This window comes from Stegodyphus dumicola, chromosome 8, assembly GCF_044657685.1.
Source record: "Stegodyphus dumicola isolate Sdum_Otavi_A_Nest chromosome 8, ASM4465768v1".
Lineage (NCBI taxonomy): Eukaryota > Metazoa > Arthropoda > Arachnida > Araneae > Eresidae > Stegodyphus > Stegodyphus dumicola.
Genome location: NC_140775.1, coordinates 2,141,393 through 2,156,162, shown reverse-complemented (window position 1 = coordinate 2,156,162; position 14,770 = coordinate 2,141,393). Strand labels below are relative to the sequence as shown.

The 14,770-nt window shown below is 34.5% G+C and overlaps 1 protein-coding gene across 1 annotated transcript in view; it reads right to left on the bottom strand.

Annotated features, from left to right (window-relative positions):
- The window catches only part of LOC118203875 (uncharacterized protein CG3556-like), a 121,647-nt gene that overhangs the window by 7,258 nt on the left and 99,619 nt on the right, over positions 1-14,770 (bottom strand). The window contains exon 9 of the mRNA XM_085821503.1: positions 8,227-8,395. Within this exon, the coding sequence (XP_085677629.1) occupies positions 8,227-8,395 (169 nt within the window). The remainder of the gene's footprint in view (positions 1-8,226; positions 8,396-14,770) is intronic.

Here is a 14,770-nt window from a genome sequence, read left to right as displayed (position 1 = left end):
TTATATTTGAAGAAATTAAATAATGAAAAATCTGCATAAATGATTGTCTATTTCTCGCATTTGATAAAACAATGGTACATAGAGCCATCGAATTTTGAATGACGAAATCCTACTGCGAATATGGGCATTTGAAATCCCAAATTTGGAATCTGTTTTATTATAGATTTTATATTTTGTAAAACTTTAACGAATTTTTGATTTACAAACTCAATGCTTTAAAAGCGAGAAATGGCAACGTTATATAGAAAAAAAAAAAAAAAAAACTTTTATCTCCAGCTCGCGAGACTGTGTATATCGGAAATTCTAAAGATATGCTTAATTTAACATTATTTTGCGATATTGCTCTTGAACTGAATTTTATGGTTTAAGTGCAAAGAACATGATATTTAATAAATAAAGGTAACACTCAAAACGTTAAAAAAACGCCCCTTTGGACGTAATTTAAAATCTGAAAAATTTCAGATTTTTTTTTTTTTTTTTTTATTCCCACCAAAGTTTGCTCTTTCGGTTAGTGTGAGATGTTTGCTTCACGGAAATCGTCCTTTAGTTTTTTTTTTTTTTTTTTTCTTTTGATTTTTGGACACGTTAAACTTTCATCCTTGCGACTGCTTTTACAAAAAGAATGTTGGAAAAATGATAGTATTTCGTATTTTTAAAAGATTTTTTTTAAATGAAGCTTCCGAGTACACTTCTCCCATCTTTAAAAATGTGATTTTGGCAACAATTTTCCTGTCTTATTGTTGTTGATAGATTTTTGATGAAATCGCTTCATTTTGAATAGCTTCATTCTTTTAGAAATATGGGCTTGGCAACAATTTTTCATCGTATTTCTTATGTCACTGTTTTTAAGAGATTGGCATGCTTCATTGTCATTCTTTTATATATATAATACATTTCTATTGATGTTTTTTATAAAATTGTTCTGAAGAGTAAAATTGTGCGCTGAATTTTTGTTTTTTGAGTTTCTTTCATGTTATTTTTTGCTTATTTCACTGTTTGTAAGATATTGAAAAGTTTTGCATGATTTTCTTCCTTCAACGGAAAGTTGGTTAATTTTTTTTAATTAGGATAATTAATATTTGTATTAAAGGATATAGGTTATTTCATTGTAATTTTTTTTCTCTTAAAAACATAAGATAAAATATCATTAATTATACTTTGCTTTTCAGAATTTTTTGTTTTTTGTATTCTTTTCTGTTATTTATTGCTCAGAAGTTGTTCTGCAAAGTAAAATTCTACGCAGTTTTTAAATATAATATTTGGTGTTCCCATCAGCCATTTTTCCGATACATTTAAAAGCCAGACGAAGGCTGGCAGCGAAGCTGCTAGTAATGATTATAAATTTGGGATTAGCAGTTTAAGGAATAATATTAGTTAACACGTTTTTCAGAAACAGTTTAGAAAATGTAGCAAGAACTCCGTCATGAAATGAAACTGTTTATCAATTAAAAATTTTCAATGCTTTTGTAGGACTTAGTTCTCTTTTTTTTTACTTGTGGAATGTTAGTCTTAATACATATCTGTTGATATAGGGTTTCTCAATGAGAATACCTCGAAGAGGAAAATTTTATACTCTCGTGGCGGGCGGTACTGATCAACCTGACACTGGTAGATTTAAATCATGCAAAAGAGAACTACGACATGGTTGAAATTTCGCAACATCAAAACGGTTGAAAAAGTTAAATTTAGGCCTGATGAGAGTGATCAGAAATCAATGCAAACATTTTTCTCTTTATACAGAGGCTGTTCACACATTTTTTAGACGATGTATATTGTATTCACAAAACTAAATTACATAAAATTCTTGTGTTTTAAATGTTCTATTTGATACCCCTTATTCTGAACTATTTTTCGACACCGCAATTTCCAGGATAATAATGCCTTTTGAAGTGGCAGAAGAGGTATTCTATCCCATTCCTTCCGAACAGCTTTCCAGAGTCCTGTTAGGGTTTTGGGACAACGTTTGGATAATGCAGTTTTTAAAAGTTTGAAAGCACAAAAATCCATAGGTGACACATCGGGAGATTTAGTAGGGATATCAGTGAAGGGTATGACATGATAATAAATGGCTCTTTTTTGTTACAATCATTTAAATACACCCATGCTTCGTCTATTGTGACAATTGTTTTCCATTTTTCTTTGGATAAGTGTTTCTCAACGTTTATCATTTTGTTTACAGTGGACACCGAGCATTTTAATGATTTTGCAACTGTCCTTTGACTAGGGGATTTTCTTTTAACATTAAACAACGTACCTTTGCAATAGTCGAAGATGTCGTATTTTCCTTGTCTCCCTTGAGGCTCCAATTTGACGATTTTTTCCTTTCTTGTTGATGATATTACTTATCGAAGCTTTAGATATCACAAAACCATGACTCTCACATCGTTTTTGGATGACGGAGTACGCTTCGGAAAGAGCGTAAATGTAGCCTTCGAACCACTGCTTTGTTAAATTCGCCATTTTGAATGAAAACAAAACTTTCAAGCCACAGATGATAATTTTGACTTTTAAAAACATAGTACAATTGCAATTACTTCTTTTGCAGCAAACGATGTTTTATTACCGCTTGCCAAAATCGTCTAAAAATGTGCGAACAGTGTTTATTAAATGTGGTAATAATGCATATATTAACGTAGTACACAATTAATAAACTAATAGTTAATTACTTTATAAATATCTTTATATTATGCCTTTGCGGTACATTAAGTTTCAGTGTTCAGTTTTATACATTATGAAAGTTTAGACTTCCTATTGAGATAGCCTATTTAAATAAAATATACTTAAAAAAATGACCTTTTGATTTGTGATGAAAAGGTAGGAATGGAGCAGTAAGCATCAAAATCCACAGCGTGTAAATATCGGACGAGTTAAATTTGAAGCAATTAATTTGTTTTATTCGGTTATTAAAATTATCGTCTGTTTATCATATAAACTGCTCAAAACAATTAAAGGATATTGTAAGTTTTATATAAAATAAAGATATAAGCGAAATTTTTTTTTGCCGAAAATGGAAGAAGAGTATCACAAATGCAAATTTTTCTGATTTTCAAACTGTGGAGTATGCTAATTTTGAGTTCGACGTCAAAAACGTCGCTTCAGCGGTAGCAAATGAAATTTGACTTTCAACTGAATAAAAGACAATGAAGACAAAGATGATCGGCATTCAGTGACTGCTTTGTTCCGATGAGTACGATGTCTCAGCGAAGTCATTTAACCGATTCAGAAGCTTGGAGAGTTGTTGGTAGGTTAGAAGGGTGTCAAACTCAAGCCGAAGTAGCGCAAGCCATTGGAGTGTCACAAAGTGTGATTTCCAGGATCTGGAACCGTTTTTTGGAAACTGAAAGTGCAGGCCGAAGACCAGGGCAAGGTCGTAGACGGGCAACAACGCCCAATGAAGATCGTTATTTAGTGTTAACGGCTCGGAGACAACGAAATATGAATGCTACTCATCTCCAACAACACCTTCGCTCGGCTACTGGCACAACGGTTTCAACTCAGACTGTCCGAAACCGGCTCCATGGTGTAGGTCTGTATGCTCGCTGACCGATGGTATGTGTTAGACTAACATCAAGGCATCGTCGCGACCGCGGGGAGTGGGCAACAAAGCATGTGAACTGGAGGAGAAATGAATGGAGCAAAGTTCTTTTTTCTGACGAGTCTTGTTTTTTTTTGTTCATCCTGATAATAGGCGTATTTTCATCTGGAGGGACCGTGGCAGTAGGAATAATCCTGCGTTCGTGCACGAAAGTGTCAGATTTGGCGGTGGGGAAGTGTTGTGGTGTGGTGGCATCTCCATTGACGGGCGCAAAGACCTCTGCATCATTCGAAATGGACCTCTGACTGGTCGCCGATATAGGGATGAGATCCTCAGACCTATTGTAGTCCCTTACGCTGCAGCAATCGGAGATGACTTCATTTTAATGGACGATAACTGCAGGCCACATCGTGCTAACCTGGTGAAGGATTTCCATTTCGAGGAAGGAATCGTACGAATGGAATGGCCAGCATGTCCTCCAGACATGAATCCAGTAGAGCACGTTTGGGACGCTCTAGGAAGACGAGTTGCTGGCCGCCAACCACCCCCACAAACTCTCCAAGAACTGGAAAGAGCTCTTCTGGAAGAGTGGGACAGAATACCCCAAATCGTGATTAATAGCCTCATTGACTCCATGCCCCAAAGGTGTTCAACGTTGCTGGCCGTCCGTGGAAATCATACCCCCTACTGAAAATGATTTCCTTTGAAGAAAACACCTTTTCTTATTCTTTTTTCTCATATGCACAAATTGTGTTTTTTTCCTTTTGTACACAAATGCGCAATGAAATGAATTTTTTTCTGCCAAACATGTGTAATTTATTCTAATATAACCTACTACGTCTGTCGACCATGTATCAATCAGCTAAAAAGTTTCCCGGTCACAAGATTGACCTAAAACCGCAATATCCTTTACTTGTTCTGAGCAGTGTAGTATTACGTGATCAGAGCGGATACGTGGTTGGTTACGTGGTCAGAGCGGACAGTGGCTACAGCGGACACGTAAGGGTAGCTGGGTGGGCAGAGCGAACATTCCTGCACCTATTGTGTTGTTTCCCTAATCAGTCACTGTCATCTGTTGTGTGGTTTCCAGCTTTGCACCTGCTTTAGAGACAAGGCGATATTTTTAAGAGAAAAAACGGAAATTCCAGATGCTACTCCACGTAAATTTCACAAAAATTGACAAGTTTCGCCTAGTTGGCGTGGCGTAAATCGCCTTAATTAAAAACTTAAGTACCAACGCCTTAGGGCAAATTACCAACAGAGACGGTTAAAGTAGCGGTTGGCTACTAATTGCCGCCTAGCCATTGACTCGATTTCGATTTCTCAATTTCTCAGTAGATGTTTGATCCTTATGAAGTATGTATGTCGTTTTATAGCGTGAAAAAATGATTACCCCCACCGTTTACACCGAAAAAATAAATTAGGAATGAGTTGGGTATGTGTAAAAGAAAAAACACGTCGTTGTAAAGGAAATGTAAAGACAAATTTTCAATACGAAGTACTGAAGAAAGCTGAACATTCCTGCGTGACCAACATTGCTGAGATCGAAGTTAAAAGGAAGTTAGAGACTTACAGAAAAAGAGTCCGAGAAGAAACATCAGTTCCCGATCCCCAGATATTTCAAGAAGAACTTTCAGAATTATATCAGAAAGATTATGATTTCGTTATTAAAACACCGATATACTCCAGTCCCAAGACTGTTTTATGTAAAGAGAGGAGAAAGGCTTTGGGAGCTACCCCAAATCACCAAAATGCCAACGACAGTCAGTTTGCAAACGATACACTTATGCTTTTTAATAGAGGTGGTGTGGTGTGGGGGGGTGTATTTAATTATGGCAAAGCACACTAGGGCTATCTGCCTAAGGGAAGGGATGCCTTCGTGGAGGACGTTCTAAGGTAAACTGGCTCGTATGCACGTTACACATGGGGAAAACCACGAAAACACCCATGCAGCCAGCCCGTTCGCGGGATTCGAACCTCGGACTTAACTACCAGTGTTCAGCGACTTTACCGCTCGGCCGCTGGTGGGCCTTTAATAGAGGAAAACACTTTCATCGTTTTAGACTTTAAAAATGACCGAGATAACAGGATTTTAGTATTTGGAGGAGAAGAATCTTGTCACCTTTTGGAAAATGGAAACATTTTTTCTTAGATGGAACATTTAAAAGTTGTCCGAAACAATTTGCTCAAATATATACATCACACGTCGACTTAAAGAGTTCAGCAACATTTATACAACGCTTTTTGCATTTCTGCCTGATAAGAGAAAAGCAATTTACATTGTTATGTCTCAGGAAGTTAAACGTTGGTGGTCTAAGCGGAAGCTGGACATTATAAAATTGGATTTTGAAGCCGCAGCCATCAATAGCTGTGTGTTAGAATTTCCCAGTTCGACTATTTCCGGTTGTAACTTTCATTTTAGTCAATGTTTGTGGCGTAAGATACAAGAAATGGGTCTAGTAAAGGAACATAAAGAGAACGAAGATATAAGAAATGTCTGCAGAATGATTTCTGCATTAGCTTACATGCCAATAGAATACATAGATGATGGTTAGAACATTTTATGGGGAAATTCTTTCAGGACTGACAAACGTACCACATCCATTGATTATTTTGTCGAACAGTGGATGGACAATCCAAAATATGCCCATTAAAGTATGAACAGCGTCAGAGGACTAATTCTGCTGAAGGGTGGAATTCCAAATTAAATGCAACCGCTGGCAGAAACCAGCCTAAAGTGCTCTCATTAGTTAAAATACTGAAAAAAGAAACACAAAAATTGTCTTTTAATTTGAAAGCCAGAGAATTAGGCGACCCTGGAATAAAAAGGAAAAAAGCATTTGTAAAATTGGATGAAAGAATTGAAAACATCCTAAAAGAATTCGAAACATCAAACAACTTAGAAAAATGTCTAAAATCTTTAAGTTTTGCAACTAGGTAGGATTAAATCCAATGGTAAATGATATTTATGCCTTTATAATAAAGGTTAGTTAATATTTATTTACTTGTATTTATTTTTCTTTTTTTTACTTGTATCCGTTTTGTATATTTTACTTCTAGTATTTATTTTTACCTACATTAATGAAACTAATTAATTTTATGACAACTGCACCTGTTCTAATATTTATTTGACTCTAAAATACAGTTTTCCACAAAATCCCTAAAATTTGTTCATATCCTTCATTACACTGACTATTAATTTTTAAATACTTAATAATCTAAAAGTTTTTATTTTTATTACATTTCGCTATGTTTAAAATGCATTCGCACTATAATATCACAACAATTTAAATATAAATAATTCAATTTGATTGGCAAACATGTATTTATTATTATTTTATAATCGAGAGCAAATACAGAAAACTTCGGTAAAAATAAAGTTATCCCACTCGAAAGAGATTTGCCACTTAAAATACTGTTTTAAATAATACCGTTGGTTTTGCAAGCTGTGTGAAAGAACTCTTTTCTTGCTGGTGATAGAATTCAGACGATTCACTATTAAGATGAAAGACGCTTGCATATAAAAGACGGTAACTTCTCTATACCTGTAAATAATATCCATCTACGAATGTAATCATTTCATAGATTAATAGTTACTATTCTTGTTTCCATTAAATATTCAAGTTATTTATAAACCGAACTAGTAGTTTATTAGCCCCTTTGACAGCCATTTCTGATGTATGTTTACAGACACCATACTCATAGATAGTATGTATCTGTCCAACATTAATTTTGCTTAGCATATAATATTTGATTTTAGTTCTAAGTTTGAAAAGGCAAGCGAGTAATTTATATTATAATTACCTTTAAAATGTTATTTATAATCTACTTAGCAAGTTTAAATTTATTAAAATTAATAATAATCTTATGAAGCATTTGTATTATTTGTTAAGAGTTAAATTTTATGTAAACAGATTTATACCTTTTTAACGTTTATTGCTTTGTTATTCCATTAAATTTTTAATAATAATGTTAGATGACTACAAAGGATACAGATTTCATCAATAAAAGGCGTATTAAAATTCATATTCGAATATAATTCGAATAATGTTTTGGAAAGTGCAAGATGTATGTTGGGATACATCAGGTTATAAAGCTAATGAGATGTATTATATAATTATAATGTGAGTTATTTATTTTGAAACATTATTTCCACTTCTCAGTTAGCTTAACTCTCCGAATAACGATTGTTGGAGGTGTTAAAACTCTTGACAAAGAGCTAACTTAAAGCAGGTGTTACCGACAGAGGCTTTTCATCTAACATTATTGACCAAGTGGTTCAAGAACTATCATCTCAAAGCGTCGAAAAATCACCCTCTCGTTTTAAAAAAATTTAAGAATTCTGCTGTCATATCTTTCTTTCCATCTAGTAACTCCCTCTCCTTTCCACATGCCTTGTACAGACATTAGGTATTTTTTGGGAAGCAGGAGTCATGAAAAAAGAGCAACGCCTTCCTTCGCCGGGAATCGAACCACGGACCTATGGAATACGCGCATAGCATGCAGACCACTACACCACGAAATCGTATGTGTCCGCTCTAACCACGTCCGCTATAGCCACACCACCGACTGTTGGTTATGTTTTGCCGCATAAAACATTCAGAATCTATTTCTTAAAATAACATTCAACATTTATATTTAACTGCTTAATATTAGCAGTGTTAGATAGAAGTGTTAAAATAAATTCTTACTTATACTTATCATCAGCAGCTTCCGCAATTTCCATTATCTCATATACTGTGATGTTTGCAGGAATTCTAAGTGACAAGGTGTAGATGATATCCTTTTCATCTCCAACATACAATGAATACTGCACTCTCATTTTGGGTCCCAGTTTATTCTCAATGTCAGCCACTTGGTCTGTTAAATGTTAAAAAATATTGCAATCATATATTTTCTGACATGACAACGCAAATGTTCCTGGTTTTTGACGACAGTACATTTTTCGATTTTCAAAACATATAATCGGCACCTTGCCAAATTCATGAAACTTAAACATCTTTACACTTCAAACAAATTTCTTTAACGATCTAATTCCTATGGTAGAAATTGAATTTAATTTCAAAATAATAAAGTTTTATTAAACTGCTTCTCTCCTTACAAGTAGAGTATAAAATTTTAAAAAATAAAAGAAAAGATTAAATTAAGCATTAAAACAACACAAGCATTAAAATAACACAATGCATCAAACACAAGGAAAAACACCTGAAAATGTATTTAGATGGAAAAGAGCAGATTTTTGTTTTCAGTATGATGCCGATGATATGCATAATACACCTGCCTATTTGACTAATTGTATCTACATATAGCCATGCGCATATTTAAAATAAATTTATGAACATACATAAAGGATATTTCTAAAAAAAGGAAAAAAAAATTTCTTTCAGCTAAATTGTTACTTCTTATAAAAATTTAAAAAATTATAAAACGTAAAAACCAACTTCTTTGATTTTAAAAATGATCATGAGCTAAAGTATGAAAACAATTTAAGAGTATATATCGTCTATCGTCAAATGCACCGAAGCCGACATACCTGATTTCAATAGAATTAATTTATTGAAGTTTCGAGGGAATGTTTTTCATTTTCAATACTAAACAAACAATACTAAACAAACTAATACTAAACAATACTAAATAAACTCACTACTAAACAAAAAATGCTTTTAATCATCGTGCGAGAGCCTGCTTTTTCGCAATAATATCTAGATATAAATTTAGCAGTTTTTTCTCTTCTCTGTCAATTACGAGACTATACGTCTTTACACTTAATCCTACAAATTCTGCAGCAAGAGTCTCTGAGAATTCATCTTATATTTTTCCTAGTTATTTTTTCTTGGAGGAAAAATGACTAGGACGCAAAATGATGCAAAGTGGTTTTTAGAGAAATTAAATAAATCAAAATAATCTTTATTTTTAACACTTCTTCATATATATCATCTGTTTTAATTTCATAGCATAACGAATATGTCAGTAAACAATAATTTAGTATGAAATCGTAATGCGAAATCATAATATGATATCATATTATGAATCATATTATGAATCATATGATGATATCATATTATGATATCATCATATGATTCATATCATATGAATGATATCATATTATGATTTCGCATATTATGATGCGAAATCATAATATAATCATAATATGATATCAAGTCGTAAAAAAAGATTTAACTAACATCTAATACGGAGCATCCGATATCTGTAGGTCGATCTAAGTGCTCTTCTCTTCATTTTTATGCTGCAAAATCATCACTAAATATCGTACTCGTAATCATCACTAAATTAAAACTAAATATTATAATCTTCACTAAAACTGAAAACATTAACAGAAATACTGTTCATTCTTTTAATTTTTTTAATTTGAAAGAAAAAAAGAGGTGTTTCCATTACATATTAAAAAGAAATTGAACAGATTTCACGTGAATCTTCAATTTTTGAATGAGAATGAAAAAAGATATTATTGCTTCATAAATAATATCAATAGGCTTCTAAGATCTCTGCCAAAACACAATGGCATTGCATTTTACTGTCGGTATGGTTTGCATCCGTTTTCAATGCAAAATGTTTTTTCATGTATTGTGCAAAACTGTCAGATTCATGGCCTTCAGAAGAAGAAAAATGTTGCTAATATGAATTTAACCTGAAAGGATTGTTGCGTGAGTGCGGTTTCGTAATGGATTGAGTGCACAAATCTGCTAATAGGTTAGCAAAATTTATTCTTATCACTAGAAATGTAACAGAACGCTGGAATTTTCCTCTGAGATATTCGTACAAATGTTCACAATATCACGCAGTAATAATCAGTAGTTATACTTCAAACTACTAAAAACTGTTAAATACAACGTAATGCATGTCGCATTTAAAGAAAAAGCTAATCCGATTTATCTCAGTTTACGCTGAACAAACTCCAACAACAATAACTAAGCAACTATCTAAACAACTGAAGTGGGATGTCCTCTCTCTGACCTTTTATAGCTTTCAATCGGTCGCGAGAAATTTCCAGTAATTTCTGCTTCTCGATATTTGTGGAAAGCAATAAGGAGATATAATTACGATTACAGCTAACACAGTAGTCAATAACATGTATTCAATGTTAAATGCACGTGCTCCTGTATTTTTAATTTTCCAGCGTAGCTTTCCCTTAGAATTTGTCTCGCGCTGCATTGCACGAAGAAATACAATGATTTTAATAATTCTACTAAAATTATCTATTCAGATAGATAGGAAATTCGTAACAGTATCCTTTGTCATATACGCGGATTTTGAATCGCTTATCTCCAAGCTTGACGTATGCATAAACGGTCCGAACACTTCTCATTCAATAATTATGTCTCACCATATTCGATATAGGGATTGCTATTCTGTTATAAGTCCTGATGGGAGAAAGTTAAAAAAGCGCGTAGATTATATATAGGAGGTGATGTTGTTTATCTCTTCCTTCAAGCTACACTTACGGATATTATTTTAAATATTAAAAGCCCAAGGGAAATATTTTTTTGAAAACGAAACTCTTTCTTAGCAAGCTAAAGTTTGCCACATAGTGGAAGGGGAGGTCAAGTCAGTTCAAGAAAATAATAAAGCAGGTCAAAAGGAAATGAAACGAGAAATTGCTGCCATAATAGAAACAAATTTGAAGCTACGGGAGTCAGAATAGATACGGATGAAAACAAAATTGGAAAAGTTGAAGAAAGAGTTTCTGCTGCCGAACAACGAATCCATTACAGAGTTTCTGCTGCAGTCGCCAAGGAAATTGACAGGTTAAAGTAACTTATACCGGAAGATCGAACTGGATGATGGAAAGGCTTTCCGATGGCAATTGATACTTCCAAGATCCCGAACCCCGGACGTGTTCGAGAGCGCTTCTTCGGAGTAATGCAAGGGATAACGTGAAAAAAATGGTGCCAATCTTGCGATTCCTGTGAGTGTTGGAAAGGACCGAAGAAGGAACGCAAGCGGAGAGAACAGGAATTTTATAATGTAAGAATAGCCTTTTGAACGCAACGCCTTTGACATCCTGGGACTTCTGCCATGAAATGCTGATGGAAACAAATGCATTCTGGTTGTCATCAATAACTTCACTAAGCGGTCTCAAGCGTATCCTATTCTTGATCAAGAGGCTATCACATAGCAGAGGTAATAGAGCATTGGATTTCCAGGTTCGGGGTGCCTCCACATTTACATTCCGATCAAGGAAGAAATTTTACCTGGGTTGTAATTTAACAACTCTGCAAGCTACTTGGTATTAACAAACCCAAACGATAGCTTTACATCTCCAGTCAGACGGCATGGTAGGGAGGTTTAATTGAACCATCCTTAATAATCTGTCATTGGTGGTTTCCAGAAACCAACAGGACTGGGTTAAAAAGTTACTTCTGTTTTTAGTGTCCTATTGCACGAGACTGCCGGCTATATTAATTTTTGTTGCCAAATATGGGGAAAAAATCTCCAAAATTCCCCAAACGGGCCTATTATTTGGCGATATTTGGTGCGTCCCTTGTGTCACTGCAGTAGCTACTCTAATTGAATAAATATATCTAATATCTAATATTAAATTATCGCTATATTAACTATAACCGTAATTCGATTTGCATGTTGTCCTCCAGTAAATTTGAGAGCCAGAAAGTACTAGAAATATCTTGGTGGCGCGGTGACCACTCTATAAGGCCGGAGAGAGCATCTGCTCTCTGTTCTTGTTGTCAGCTGTTAGCTCAGCGTCAGTTCCGAGTACTATCTAAGGTTTAGCTTCGCTCAAGCCGCTGCGCTTCACATTGCCTTGTGTTTAATTTTCTTAGTTGTCTGAAGTGTGACTACTGATTGTGCTCTGTGATACTGTGAACAACTGTACCAGTATTTTTGTGAGAAGTTCTAGAACTTTGGAGTATTTCTCTCGATAAAATAAATTTTATTAACCTATTGTCGGACCTGTGTGCATTCAATCTATTAAGCAAGCAACAATATTAAAATTTTATTCATTTAAACCAGCACATTAATTGAGAGAATTTTTCGCGAAATCAAACTTAAAATATGGAAGACAGTGAGTTATTTTACACGAGAACTGAATGTAGATATCACATCACAGAGGTATCAGTTTCTTAACAAAAACACCTTATACACAGTTTACACGGAACGTTTATTTATTCCTCCTGGATAAAAGACAGTTTAAACAGTGTTGATGTATATAAATAAAGCGTAAGAGGAACTTAATTTTTATGCTTTTGCCTTTATTTTGAACATGGAGTCTATAAAAAGAAAAAATTCAATTGAGTGCTTCACTTTGTCAATGCTGTCTTACCAAGGTGTTGTAGTTGATTCGTAAATTTTAACATATTATTATATTGTTACGAATTTGGTATTTAAAAAGCTAATATTAGTTCAATTATAAATTAAATGGTTTTATTTCTCGCGCAGTGCAGCGCGTGACGAATATTAAAAGAAAGCTAAGCAGGAAAATTGAAAATACAAGAGCGCATGCATTAAATAAATAAATATCTCTTTTTGATTTCGAGAAAGTACTAGAAAATTCTAGCGCGTGATTTTAAAATCTTATAATAGAAGGAAGACATCTCAGTTCGCAGTAACCTGGATCTTCAAAGCACTGATCTTATATTTGTCATTTTTGTAATCTTCTTATTGTTATATCAGAGACTTTGTAATATTGTGGACTTATGGACATGATCCTTGTACCTGGATCTTCAAAGCTCTGATTATTTATTGCTAGTGTAAAATGTTTTTCACCATTTGCTACTTCGCTCAAATACCGCCGTCCCTATATGTACACAGTGTATAGTTTCAGTAACTCATGTGCCTCAGTGTTGTACAAGAACTTTAGTGTTTAATTTCTCAGACCAAGACTTCACTGAATTGTGATATCTACTATTTCCAGATGTATTGGCTGTGGACAGTTCACGGGAGGGTGACTCCCACGTGACTACCACTGTCCAATCAGTGTTTTACAGCAAGGATGAATTTGAATATTTTGTTTAGCTAATCTGTTGCACTTAGTTGTGCCATTTGTCTTCATTTAGATCTCGATATTAGTTTAATTATTCCAATCTGGATAACCTGTTTCAAAACTTGATAATTATTAATATATCCAATATTTCTCATTGCACGCGTAAGCTGCTTTGCTCGGAGTCTGAACTTGGGTGGGTGATCACCCACGTGACAGGCTTCTGCCAATCATCTCCCTCCACTCCACCTACATTTCACAAAATTTGACAAGTTTCGCCTAGTTGGCGCGGCGTAAATCGCCTTATTAAAAACTTAAGTACCAACGCCTTAGGGCAATTTACCAACAGAGACGGTTAAAGTAGCGGTTGGCTACTAATTGCCGCCTAGCCATTGACTCGATTTCGATTTTCGATTTCAGTTCGTAGTAGTCGCTTAGTTTGTTGTTGTTTAGAAAACTGCTCTTCTTGACTGTAGCGAATTCGCGGATTAGCTTTCTTTAGCTGTTTTGAATTAAGTTCTTTTGAATGTTTGAGTAGTTAAAAGATAACTACTGTGATATATTGTGATACTGCACGATTATTTGAGGACATTTAATCCTATTTGTTGTTTTAATAATAAATTTTTGTTCATTTTTCATCGGACTTGTGCATTCATTTCGTAACGAACCCGTACGCACGCAACAATTTTTGGTGTCAGGAGTGGGGTATTAAATGCCAATAACAAGAGCGATGGAAGAGCAATTAAGACAGTTGATCTCAGCCTTTGCCTCGTTGAAAGAAGATATGAAATCTAATCAGGAAAAGATTGAAGAGGGACAGGAAGAAATGAAAACGGAACAAGAAGAAATGAAAGAAAAGATGGAAGCTAGTCAGAAAAAAAAAAAGGAAGAATCCGTTAGAAGAGAGATGAAATCTATTAAAGAGGAAATGAAAGTAGGTCTAGAGGAATTGAAGAGAGAAATTACTTGCATAATAGAAAACAAGTTCGAAGCTATGGAAGAAAGAATGGATACAGTTGAAGACAAAGTTGGAGAAATTCAAGAAAGAGTTTCTGCGGTAGAGCAACAAATTGAGGAAAGGGTTTCTGCAGCTGTTGCCAAAGAAGTTGACTCTTTAAAGAAGAGCATAGCGACAGAAGGAAGCAATTCTGAGGGTTTTAAATTCTTACTGATGCCTGCTCGTCCATCTCTAAAGTTATCCACATATGATGGGAAGACATCCTGACAAGTGTATAAAACTCAATTTTCTATCGTTTCGGATGCGAATGGATGGGATT